Source organism: Anneissia japonica, unplaced genomic scaffold (assembly GCF_011630105.1).
Source record: "Anneissia japonica isolate Jap-2015-1 unplaced genomic scaffold, ASM1163010v1 scaffold288060_len1141017_cov207, whole genome shotgun sequence".
Lineage (NCBI taxonomy): Eukaryota > Metazoa > Echinodermata > Crinoidea > Comatulida > Comatulidae > Anneissia > Anneissia japonica.
Genome location: NW_022712486.1, coordinates 111,608 through 124,246, shown reverse-complemented (window position 1 = coordinate 124,246; position 12,639 = coordinate 111,608). Strand labels below are relative to the sequence as shown.

The 12,639-nt window shown below is 34.2% G+C and overlaps 1 protein-coding gene across 2 annotated transcripts in view; it reads right to left on the bottom strand.

The window, feature by feature from the left end:
- The window catches only part of LOC117107873, a 57,968-nt gene that overhangs the window by 20,756 nt on the left and 24,573 nt on the right, over positions 1–12,639 (bottom strand). For both annotated transcript variants that reach the window (XM_033249691.1, XM_033249692.1), the window contains 26 exons: positions 12,242–12,404; positions 11,755–11,825; positions 11,362–11,513; positions 11,000–11,189; positions 10,645–10,860; positions 10,193–10,487; positions 9,528–9,745; positions 8,685–8,980; positions 8,162–8,256; positions 7,689–7,859; positions 7,048–7,228; positions 6,661–6,827; positions 6,227–6,354; positions 5,544–5,781; positions 5,215–5,395; positions 4,870–5,113; positions 4,519–4,636; positions 4,176–4,354; positions 3,578–3,740; positions 3,152–3,376; positions 2,613–2,728; positions 2,157–2,280; positions 1,492–1,682; positions 610–811; positions 398–504; positions 91–265 (listed from right to left, as the gene is read on the bottom strand). In XM_033249691.1, the coding sequence (XP_033105582.1) occupies positions 91–265; positions 398–504; positions 610–811; positions 1,492–1,682; positions 2,157–2,280; positions 2,613–2,728; positions 3,152–3,376; positions 3,578–3,740; positions 4,176–4,354; positions 4,519–4,636; positions 4,870–5,113; positions 5,215–5,395; positions 5,544–5,781; positions 6,227–6,354; positions 6,661–6,827; positions 7,048–7,228; positions 7,689–7,859; positions 8,162–8,256; positions 8,685–8,980; positions 9,528–9,745; positions 10,193–10,487; positions 10,645–10,860; positions 11,000–11,189; positions 11,362–11,513; positions 11,755–11,825; positions 12,242–12,404 (4,606 nt within the window). The remainder of the gene's footprint in view (positions 1–90; positions 266–397; positions 505–609; positions 812–1,491; positions 1,683–2,156; positions 2,281–2,612; positions 2,729–3,151; positions 3,377–3,577; positions 3,741–4,175; positions 4,355–4,518; positions 4,637–4,869; positions 5,114–5,214; positions 5,396–5,543; positions 5,782–6,226; positions 6,355–6,660; positions 6,828–7,047; positions 7,229–7,688; positions 7,860–8,161; positions 8,257–8,684; positions 8,981–9,527; positions 9,746–10,192; positions 10,488–10,644; positions 10,861–10,999; positions 11,190–11,361; positions 11,514–11,754; positions 11,826–12,241; positions 12,405–12,639) is intronic.

Here is a 12,639-nt window from a genome sequence, read left to right as displayed (position 1 = left end):
GTATCAAGCATCAACGAAAGTTCCTTTTATTTAATTTAAATGTTTGATAAAGTAATGGGAAATCAAATCTATTAACTTAAAATAATTTACCCTCAACTAAAAATGCATCTGCATATCCAGGAATCTCATTGGCAAAGTAAACATCATTTGCACCAACTTGTGTCCCAATGGAGAAAGAATACGTTTCAATACCCGATTCAACATCCACAAAACCAGCCCATGAACATTTAATCTTTCTCTCACTGATGTACTCTGGACAAAACACCTGATAATCGAACATCAATTTTCAAGCATCAAGTTTACTAACATCAAAACAAATTATAATCTATTTTTGGAAATTTCCAGTATATGTTAAATTAGGTATATGCAGTAGTAATAATATCTTAAATTACTGTACCTCTCCGTCTCCAGGTGGGTTGATATCCACAACGATACTACTCGACACTGTTTCTGTACGTAGTGTTGCTGAATTTGTAACATAGATGTTTAGGACATTTGACAAGCCTACACAAAAAAAGATGAAACAAAGTTTATTAAAATATCACTACTACATAAAAGATTATTATTGTTACAGCATGCTTTCTTTTTGGTATTTTTTCAGTTACTAACCTTTCCCAATAGGCATTTGGAAAACACTGGCAGTTGTAGTAGTGTTAAGTATCTCTGCCTTTTTGCTCAAGTCACTTCCAAGTGGATACGTCCCATATGAATACTCAACACTGATGACATCACTTTCAATGTCTGCCATTTGCCAACTAGCTAAAAGTTCATCATCTGTCTTTGAATATATTGTAACTTCAGAATTGAGGGTCTGAAAAATCATTAAAAAATTATTAGAGAAATTTATCTATTTTACAATGATAACTGTGTTTATAAATTTTCCATTATCAACTGATAGTTATGTATGCTTAATGCACCTATCTTATTGTTATATTTTGAATCATATTGTGCGTGTATGACAATATAAACAATAATATTAATAATGATAATAATAATAATAATAATAATGATAGGCCTAATAATAATTTGGGCTTATATAGTATTTATATAAACAGGCCTTTGCCCAGGATTTATATTGCATAGGTGAGAATTGTAGAGAATGAACCAAAATGGCTCGGGGGAGGGGGTGCCGAGGGGAAACCCCTACTGGTATTGATGAGGCGGAGCTCATGCATATTTTTATAATTTGAGGTCTTATCTAATGGATTTCTGAAGATATATGCATTAAACGTTTTTCAGTGGTGGATCCAGAAATTTGAAGAGGGGCCAGGGAGGGAATTTCACAGATAGAGGAGATACCACCTCAGCCCCACCATGGTTGGCGCTAAGGGAAGAAAATTTATTATGGCACGTCTAAATGGTTGGAAATAGCACTACAATGCAATTTATATAGTACCCATTTTTTTTTTTTTTTCAATTTTGAAAAATTTAAGGGGGATGGGACGACTGGGCCTCCTTGAATCCGTCAGAAAGAACTATTGCATTAATTACCTCGGTATTATTTTCACCGGGAAGTCCGAAAGTTAGAGAATGTATCTCAGTAGGAGTTTGGTCAACTATTACACCATCTGACACTGCTTCGAGAACGTTTCCAGCACCAGTGATTGAGCGGACTGTGACGTAATACTTTACACCATGCTCAAGAGTAATGGTAGTGTATGCGTGTCCTGAACCGGGAAGACCTGAGGAGAGATTATATAGTATTTAAGAAAATATTCAAGCATTCAGTGTGCAATTTTGGACTCCCGCCTAATGGGTCTTTCACCCAGAAATAACATTATAAAAACTAAGGCACCGCACTACTACAGCCTTAAAATCGACGCTTGTTAGCCCTCCTCGCCCGGGGTTCGGCTGGTAGAATCAAGTCTTCACAGATAAGAACGTAAAATTGAGGTCCAGTGTTACACATCTGGTTACCCCGATGCTATGGCTCATTTCAATCCCTGTCTTTGTGGAATCATTGAGCATAAAGGTAATAATAAAATAATATATACGTTTCTTTACGGCGACTAAGGTAGTCAACGACCATATAATTCTGCAAAATTATGCTGCGAATCATGGTTTATTCTGCTACCTTTACATTTAAAACATGCAAACTAAACTCTTGTATATTTTAAGAATAATTAAGATAATCAAAGATGTTATAGTGTCTCTACCTGTTCCCATTTGGTTTGGATCTTTGTATAAAACAAGTCCTGCTTGTGAAAATGGTTGTACATCATCAAAACGAGGCTCAGTACCGATTGCCCATTCGTATGCAGCAAGTCCATCCAGTTGACTCTTTCAATTATAATTTATGCGTTTTAAAATGATATCAAATACAAACATCTTTTACAGTAATCTCATAATTTTGACCTATTATAAAATCAACCTCTACCAAAAACAACTAAAACAACATGTAATTTATGTATTGTATTGACTTTTGGTTTAGAATTTACTACCCGTAGGCGTGTTTGGCAATACTATAGTGCTTGAGCACATACTGCTCTTTCAGTATGCAGTGAAATTTCCATTTTCTTCCAAATCTAGTTGATAACAAATCAATTTAAAACACAAAATCACTGTAGCTAGACACACTAGTGCGACCTTTAAGTAAACCATTGTTTTCTCACCTCAAAACCATGGAATATTGCAAACAGTTCTGTTTCTTGCATCTGAGCATCAATATCATGTGCAACAATCAATCTCCCATCAATGATTTCAGTTTCAGTTCCATCCCAAACCATTCCTTGAAAATTAAACATATATAAGTATTACATCCCAAAAATAGTATTCTACAGCCATCTTTAAATTGGATTATTCCATTTAAATAGTAGAGATGTTACCATCTTTTAAAGATTAAAAGATCATATTTTCATTTTTTTGTCCAATACCAAATACTGTACTTGAAATTGGAAATCTTAGCTGTGCAGCCCCAGTACCAACAACAGACACATCCCTTATCCTGGGAACTCTCATGTGAGTGTTATTCAAGGAGCAGAGCCATCATACTCCAATTAAAACCAAAAGCTGGCCGGTTATGAACCGGGGTCTGCAGCTCAAGCAACATGAACATTACCTCTCATAAATCCCATAATTATAAGAGTACACTTTCGAGGGTAAGTTTTACAAAAACTAAATGAAAAAAAATATCAATTCCTTTTCTTTATACCTATTTTATCAGCCTCAACAACTCGGATTGGTGATGAGATAACTTTTTCACTAAAAGAACGTGCCCCATTTTCTGCCATTACGGTGATGTAATAAACTGGTTGACAAGATTCTAGGAATTCAAAATCTGAACATGTATTTGCATCAGTTAGTGTAAGATTAAGTCCATTGATGTACGCTGATTCATCCGGTCCCATGCTTATGAATTGCTGAATATCACCTGATCCTGCAAAATATAGTGTAGAGGCCAAGGTAATTACTGGTGCAGATTACTACTGTATTAAAAAAACAATTGTGATATTGTATTTTAACAATTTTACAGTTCTTTTAGTTATCCTTGGAGGGCTTTTTGTTGTATTTTTATTTATCTTGAAATATTGAAATAAATAAATAAATACCAAGGTGCATGTAGTTAGATATTTGTTACCTGGTTGAGTTCCAATTGCAACCCAATATGCGATGATGCCACTTTCAGCGTCCACTGCTTTCCATGTAGCTCGGATCCCTTGTTTGTCGCTTTGCCAAACATAGCCAAACAATAATTCCTCAGCTTCACCTCCATCCATAACTCCAACCTTGACACTAAAAATCTACAAGAATGTGCATCATAAAGGTTTTTAGAAGGTGGACATTTAAGAAGTGTCAATATTGTATCAAACATTTAATGAAAGTTCAAACACAGTTCATCAGCAAAAGCGAAACACACATGTATTACAAACACACACGTGTCCCATAAATGCACGTGCTAACACATGTTCATGTTTTCTTATTTCGGGACCTTAGCAACAATACTATAGGGGCTTAGTAGAAAGGGCCATTATCATTAAACTAAGTATAATACACAATAATTCACAATAATCTAATTTTCAAAGTTTAGTCAGCAGTAGTGTTTTTGAAGTTTATTGACATTGAATATTTAATAAATGAGTAAAAGTGTATGTGCAATGTAAACCATTATTTTCAAATGAATGAGGAAATATCTCAATTGCCAGTGAGATGTTGAATGCAAGGAAAAATCATTCTACCAGTGGTGGTGATGGATCAATGATGACACCATTTGTTTCGTGTGGTGACGTCAAACCGGCATTGTTCACTCCTGCAATTCGCGTGTTATAAAGGCCGCCTTCTTTCAAAGTCAGACCAGCCTCAGTATGAACATTCATACTTTGAGGTACTTCCACAAACAGCGGATGGGTGTGGGGGCCTAAGAAGAGAAAGGTAATTTTCTGGTTTTCAAAATTGCAATCTGTAATTCAAAATTAGCATCGTAACTACTACTGTACAATTTAAACATTAACACAGATGGATAATATTATTCAAATGTGTAATAAATAAAACACCGTTATTTATTATCAACTATGAACTTACTTGGAAATATTTGATGCTTGGTTCCTCCATAGGTTTCAGAAACTGAGAACTTGTAGTGGTTCATATCAGACTCTGGATCATTGAATTTCCAGTTTGCCGAAATGAGAGTATCATTTGACTTGGGAATAAAAATTGAAAACAAAGATATTGAATATATTGAGAATAGTAATTCAAAGTGTAATGTTTCTAACATTTTAGGGTGTCGATCAAACTTAGCAAACCTGTCAATCAGTACGTATTATTTAACAGTTATGAATACATGCCTGTCCTACGAAATATTATCAGTTTACACCATAGCAACAATATCCTGAGGCCGGGCTTAGGTGAACAAAATCATTACAGATGTGTTACCTGAAATTCGATATCCTCTCCTGGTGTACTTCCATCTCCAATGAACGTCATAATCGGAGGTGTAAGATCAACCCTAAAGCCATCAGATTGTTTTGATAGCGCCAACCCAGCTTGGTTGATGGCTTCTAATTCAATAAATACATCATCGCCATCTTTCAGGTGGAAATGATGCCATTCAAAAAATGACGTATTTGGACCAACAGATTCCGGTTCATGAATGACCTCAAACTCTGCAAATTCCTCACTAGAATTGCAACAAATATTTTAAGTTGCATCATCATTGCTGACAAATTTTTTTTATATAAAACAGAGTGCAACTGTAAATATAGTGTGTTTTAATCTTACCTCAATGTATGTCTACAGTAGACACTAATGACAAAATCATCAATACCCGATTCCGGATCGGTAAAATTTTGCCATTGGCCAGATACTGTTGCGGGAGCTGAAGAATACTGAAGATCTATGTTGTTCGCCAATATGCCGTCTAGAAGTTCACCCTCCACTGGTGGCGTTTTATCGATGAGCACTAATTTTAGAAAAAAAAATGACATTATTGGATGTCAAAAATTTAAATATGGTAAACGAAAAAAAAAAATTGCCAAGGGTGATTCAACTAGTAAATCTTAGGTAGGATATTCGGATTGAAGTAAAAATTGGGTAAGATTTGTCTGTACCTCCATCAGAAGCAACCGTTGTATTGAGATGCTTATGTCCACCATTGAAAGCTGCTAACACTCCATAATACTTGACTCCATGTTGCAGATGCAATCCTTTGATGCAAAATTTGTAATCATGACTTTGAAGTGAAATAAACTCTGCAACATCCGTTAATCCAGGAAATGTTCCTAATCCCAAAACATAACCAGCAATACCAGATTCCTCGTCGGCAAAATCTACCCAATTGGCACAATACTGTTCATAGTGAGAAAAAAACAGTTGAAAATAACATTTTCTAAAGATTTAATAACCTTTTCAAATGAATATTAGATTTTTATACACATATTTGTTTTTAATGCCCCGCTTGAATAGACGTCCAATCAAGAGCATAATTTGGAAAAACACACCAGCCTCTAATAAACGTCTGGTGCGTTATTTTCCCCAATAAACGGCTGCCTCCCAACACCACCTTAAAATATCTGTAAAAAAACTAATGGAAGCTACATCATTCTCAACACATTAATATTCTACACCTGTAAAATTACATTTTTTCTAGCCAGGTTGGGATTATCAAGTCGTTGGGATCACATAATAACACATGGGGACGTATATTTGAATAAATACAACAGAAACTTACTTTAAGGAAATTACTAAATTGCTATTTTAAATATGTTTACTATGAAATTATCATATGTTGTACCTGCGTTTCGTCACTTTCATAATCACTATCAATACCAAGATTAAACCCATCTCTGAAGTAGCCAGCAACTGGAGGACTGAAGTCAACGATTAGTGGTGAATCAGCGTGATCAACTAAACGGAGGTCCACTGAAGAAAGCAGAAATCATTGCAAAACATAAAAGGCGTTTAGGAACAATAGAGTTAACCAACCCTCTACAGGCCTTTGGTTTACGAATTGAACATTTTGTCGTAATGACCACCAGTATAACTGATAATTTTCAATGCGTGAAAAAAAATTATCATTCACGAAGCATGCTAGCAGTATGCAAAGTTCAGTTTACGTTACTTCTACCACTGCATAATCAGACTAACACAAGTACCAAAACTATTAAAGCATAAAATTTGATTATAAAAAGACAGTATTTAGTATACAATATTAAATAATAACATTACCATTATTAATTGCTCTTATCTGCAACCATGCTGGGACGCCATCTATCAACTTGTACGGAACTACTGATGTATTGTCGTCATAGTATCTTTCCCATTCCTTTAGGTAAACATCATATTTACCTTCTCCTATTCCAATATCCACCGCATAAATCTCAGAGTTAGGGTCACTAAAAATAAGAATTTACTTTGCAATCATAGAGAGTAAGAATAATATTAATAACTACAACATAACTGTTATAGTGTAGTATGTTTAGTATAGTTGTTCAACTGCTTACAGAGTATTCATTTATTTTTTTTAATATCAGCGATTATATATTAGTTAAAAATTATTTATACTGTAAAGTGCGTTCTGGTCAACATGAACAAGACTGTAGCCATGACATTTACCTTACATTGTATGATACAGAAACCTCCTCCAAGTCTTCATTATAACTAATGTCGAATATATCATTAATGAAAGGGAAGGTGTTGTCAATCACCAGAGGAAGTGAATGGCAGATGGACAACGACAAAGGTCCACCAAATGCAACCTTATTCAATCCTCTCACTGTGATGTAGTATTCATCATCTGAAACACAGGATATAATGATAAACATTTTGAATTACGTGCAGCACAAACCACTATAAAATAAGCTGTATAGTAGTTACAACTGTTTTTTTTCACATTGACTTTTACATACTTTTAAGTTTTAATGGGTTTTATTTCTTTTATTAGTTTTACTTCCATTAGTAATTTTAAAGGTTTTAATAAATTTTAATGTTTGTTTTAGTTTTTAACCAACTTTTATGTAATATTTTTTTATTTAAGGGACCCCAACGGAAATAAGCCAATTTGGTTTTTTGGGGTTATCCTGAGCTGTAAATGTTTTAATAAATTATCTTTTTATTATTCATATATATGTAATGTTTTGAATTATGCTCAAATAAATTTGAATTGAATATCTTTATCAGCCAATAGAAACACATTTTCTATCATGGATATTTTTCCTTATATGAATTTCTATATAAATAACAATGATGATGCTTACCTGGTAGCATTAGGCCATTTACTAATCCAATGTGTGTCCATTCTGATTCGTCAAACAAATGAGCATGAGGATCATGATGATGGTGTATGATGTCATCACACATGTGATGGCCAATCGCCCATGTGTACCCAAATATCCCAGTTTCGTCATCATGAATTCCGTCCCAATTTGCTGAAATAATATTTGATATGCATTATGTAAGACTGTGAACTAATTTTAGATTAGCTATTCAAAAATAAAAGTGTTGTGAGTAATAAATAGGTTTGTGGGACATAAGCAAAAATATATAATCATGAATTGAAATCCCGACACGAACCGCAACCACTGCCACATAGTTTGAAAGAGAAAGATAAAGACCATGAAAGTAATATTTCACCGAGGGAAGAAACATTAAAGGAAACCATTCTTAGTAAATCATGCTACGTGAAAGTACCAGTAAAAGTTAAAATGTGTATAATATCGATCGCACTTACATGCAATGTATCTATTAGCTCTTGTCCACTTCTCATCAACTAGTGGTATATGTCCATTGAAAACTGTCATCGACCCTTTACCGTCAATTATGTTTCTAAAATAAACAAGAATATTACACTGAATTAACCATATTGTGTAAAACATAATTAGGACTAAAGGCAGTTACCTTTTTGTAAATAATAATGCTAATAATTATGAATATGATGCTAGATTATAATGATGATGATAATATTAATAACAATAATATATTTTCGGTACTGGTAGTAAGACATATTTCACATGAACATACAATAATTAGTCTGTGTCCTTAATCCAAAGCTGCAGCTACAGCACCGATGCCAGTGAGGAAGCCCCCCCTCCACCACCAACATCTTAAAATGGCCCAAATGTACACAGTTCTGTTGAGTAGGTGTGATTACCATCCACCCCTAGGACTTTAAGAGTTGTCAGGGTACTCTGTCATTTCACAGTCTATGCTTTCTTCTTTTAAGAATGAAAAATAATATATCCGTTAAATCTTACCGATGATTTGGTAGGAATGTTTCCTCCACACACCTGTTCTCCCATTCTTCAGGTGTAAATGAGGTGCAATTGTCGTGAAATGTCACATCAAGTTGCCTATTGGTAATGAGACCTGGCTCTGGTGTTGTGAAGTCAGTAAGAATTGGAAGTGAAGATAAAATGTTTTTGTAGCCCAATGTGTTGATTGCCTCTATGTTGAAATAATGTAGATTATTATGCTTCATGTTCAGTCCTTCGTGGGTGTAGTCTGTTGCTAGGCCAAGCCCCAAACGTTCATAGTGATAAAAGTAACCATACTGTCATAAACCAAGATAAAAATATATCAAGTTAAAAATGGCAGTCGTTCAGTTCGATTATTTTGTTTACATACATTAACTTTCATCTAACATTGAACAATAACATACATTACAAAAACCAATTGTGATGATGGTGTCTATGATTGAAATACTGGAGAAACCGACTAACTGCCTTTGTTCCCAAACCGAAACAGTTCCCGACCGAGGTTCTAGTCGGCTTCTTGGTTTGGACCCCTACCTGACTATTTTGATCCCCCAAATCAATCATCAAATATCTGGAGCCAAATCATTAGGACACTCGAAAACATGGATTACAGTAGGCTTGGGGAATTTCACGAAAAAGTGTGACACCAACGTATTGAAGTTTTTGCTTTTTATCAATTCAAATTGTTATACCTAACCGTTTTCTAACAAATTATGTAGCCCATGCCTTGTGCCTAAATATATGTATTGTAAAGCGTGTCTACAAACAAAACGGATTTAGTGACTTTTAAATGTATTATTTTTGGGTGACTTGAAACAGCCAACTGTAGTTTGTCTATATTACCTGATGCAGTTCTACCCCATCTCCTTCTAATTCCTCTAGTAGCTCACACTTTCCATCTCTCATGTCATAGTTGAAACTTCTGCATTTTGTTGCCGGTAGTTTGAGGCATTCAGCAGCGCATGCATCCGGGTATTGCTTTGTAATAGATTCAACAGGATCTGACACCAGTCGGCCAACTTGAGGGATGGAGAAATATTCTAGATTCGGAAACTGGTTAGCTGGTGAAAACAAAAATAAATACATTTGGATAATAAAATTAAATAAGTTATTTTCTTTAGTTATATATACAATAATTAATTGCCATTTAGACAAATAAATTTAAATTATGAATTATATCATTTAATGGTAAGTTGTAAATAAAAAGTTTCAAATGCATCTAGAAACATCCTAAAATTGATTGCACTGTCACAAAACCAAAATTTGAAAACAATATTGACAAAGATAGTGATAATAATATAGATAAAGATAATACTATATAATAATAATGGCGGCGGCTTCGGCGTCGGCTTAATGATAATTTTGAGGTCATGGCTTATAACATTTATGTGCAAATACAATTTTTTTTTAACATTACATTTTGTAAATGATAGTTCATAAAGTATCAACAGGAAAAATAGATGATTCTTTTAGTTAGTCGATTATAAACATTTTGGCATTAATTTTACCAGCATTTGCTTCGACCCAGTAGCCACTTGGTCCATCCCATCCCACAAGCTGTTCTCCCCATTCACCAGGGCCAAACCCTACAGCTTCTCTCAAACTTGCAGTTTCAGAATCATCAAACACTAATGTAGAACATCGGAGAATGTCTGGACGACTTGTCGATAAAAACCCAGGTGTCAGGCGACCAGCAGGAAGTGTGATGTCATATGTATGGATACTACACGTTGCTCTTGATGTTAACCCTTCATTACTTTTGACATTAACAGTAAAGAATAATGGAACTCCGCCCTTCATGTCCTATATGTAATGTTCGAAAGAGTAGAAAAAAATATTTATGCATTCATTAGTTGGTGACAAAATGTCTCTGTATCATTCGTTTTAATCCAGCCTTTGACCTATATTGTATAATATTCATTTCCTAACATAAAAGACAATGTCAGACGAATAATCTTACAACATTGGCAGTTGTTACTGCGCCACCAAGTTCCATATCTGAAATTACGTCACTTCCACCAGGCAATGTTCCAACATCTAAAGTATATACTAATTCACTGCGACTGTCGTGAGCATTAAATATTAATTCAAATGTTGGGTTAGTGTAGTCAAGTCCAGGCACTTGTGTGACAAAACATTCACCGGAATCACTTGCTTTCGTTTTACGCTCGAAAACCTTTAAGCCGAAAGAACAAAAATCATTAACATTAATGTATATTTAATTAAACATTATCGCTTTTGTATGATGTAGTGAAAGACATAAACAACAGTTCTATTTATCACAAATATGAGGTAACAAAATATATGAAACTTACTGGATCAATGACCGGTCGTTCCTTATTTTCCTTCATGGTAACTTTTTCCCAAATGTTTGCTCTTTGGGACGCTGTTTGGTATTCCCAAAGGTTTGCTTTGAAAATCTTTACCTTGAACCTGCCTATTCCAACTTCAATATATGTGTCCAGTTTCAGTATCAATGGAATAAGTTCGATGTCAACAAACAGCCTAAAATAAATGTAATTCAAGTAATTAACTCTATCGAAACATTCAATATTTTTTGTATTTGTTTAATTGCAGATAGTTAATTCAGATACTGAATTTTATTTTCCAAGTTGGTTAGGTCAACTAGATCAACAAACTGATAATATGATTTCCTTATTTTTGTAATTAAACTTACCTTCGGCTTGGTGATCGTACAAACTGAAATTCCATGCCAATGGGTAATCTAACCGTAAGGATATCTCCAGTCAACGCCATTGATGCATATAGACCAAATCCAACTGATACCCTGCCTTCAGATGTAGCGCCACCAGAAACAAAGAGCTCGGCCTAAGAAAATATGCACATTAATTTACAAAACTCTATTTACCACTATTATATAATCATTTTTCCAAAAAAGTTTAACATTATTAATTGTACGCGTGTGGATTTTGTTCTCTCCATATAGTAATATCGGTCCCAAGAATTGCTATTGCTCGAGTCACTAGTCCACATTTCAAGCGCCCTGAGCATCTTACATTAGATGGATTTGTGCGCTATATAAAACTACACTATTATTGCTCTCCATTACCTTAGCTTTGAACTTGAGTACACTGATATCGATACATGCACCTGGTGCCACAAATCCATATGCTCTGAACCCTATAATAAAGGACCCATAATATGGTTACTGTATTATAAAATCTATTATGAATACATATAAAAAGCGAAGCAGGCCTTCTAAACAAAGATTTGAGTTGAGCGCGATTTCTTGTTTATTATTTAATATTTTCAAGCAGTTGCACAAACAAATAATTTGCCATATTGATTTGCAAGTGCATAGATTAAGGATAATAATTTGTGTTTTCATACAAAAATTGCAACCATAATAAAATATAAGCCTATGAAATTCTAAGTAATAATAATTGCAATTCCATTTTTATATGTGTGAATCTGGCCAAAATGATATGAATATGTAAATGAATGTGATAACTTTGGAGTCCACAAGATGATCAGTGTGTGACATCATTTTGGAACCCAAATATTAATTGACAAAACATACACACAGTTCTACTTACTTAAGCTCATTGGGACCATTCCGCCTAAAATATGAACCCAAACAAATTCAAAAAACGTTTTCACTTTCTTTTTAAAATGTTTACAAGCCTGGAAACGATAGTCAATCGCTGTCAAAATCTTGTCAACTGCTTTACCAATTTTAGCATCAATTTTGCTGATCAGCTTCAAAAACAAGATAAATCGTACTTAATGACAATTTGCCAAAATTTCACAATTTACTAATTTACATAAAAGAAGCACCTGTTTGCCAGTTTGAATATAAAACACGATACATGCAAAGACAGCAAAAAAAATTAATTTGGCATCACCCACAAGGTAAATCATAAATAATTATCCTCTAAGAAAATAATAATGCGAAATTCTCTTGGAACCAGTGTTGCGCTTTAACTAAATATTA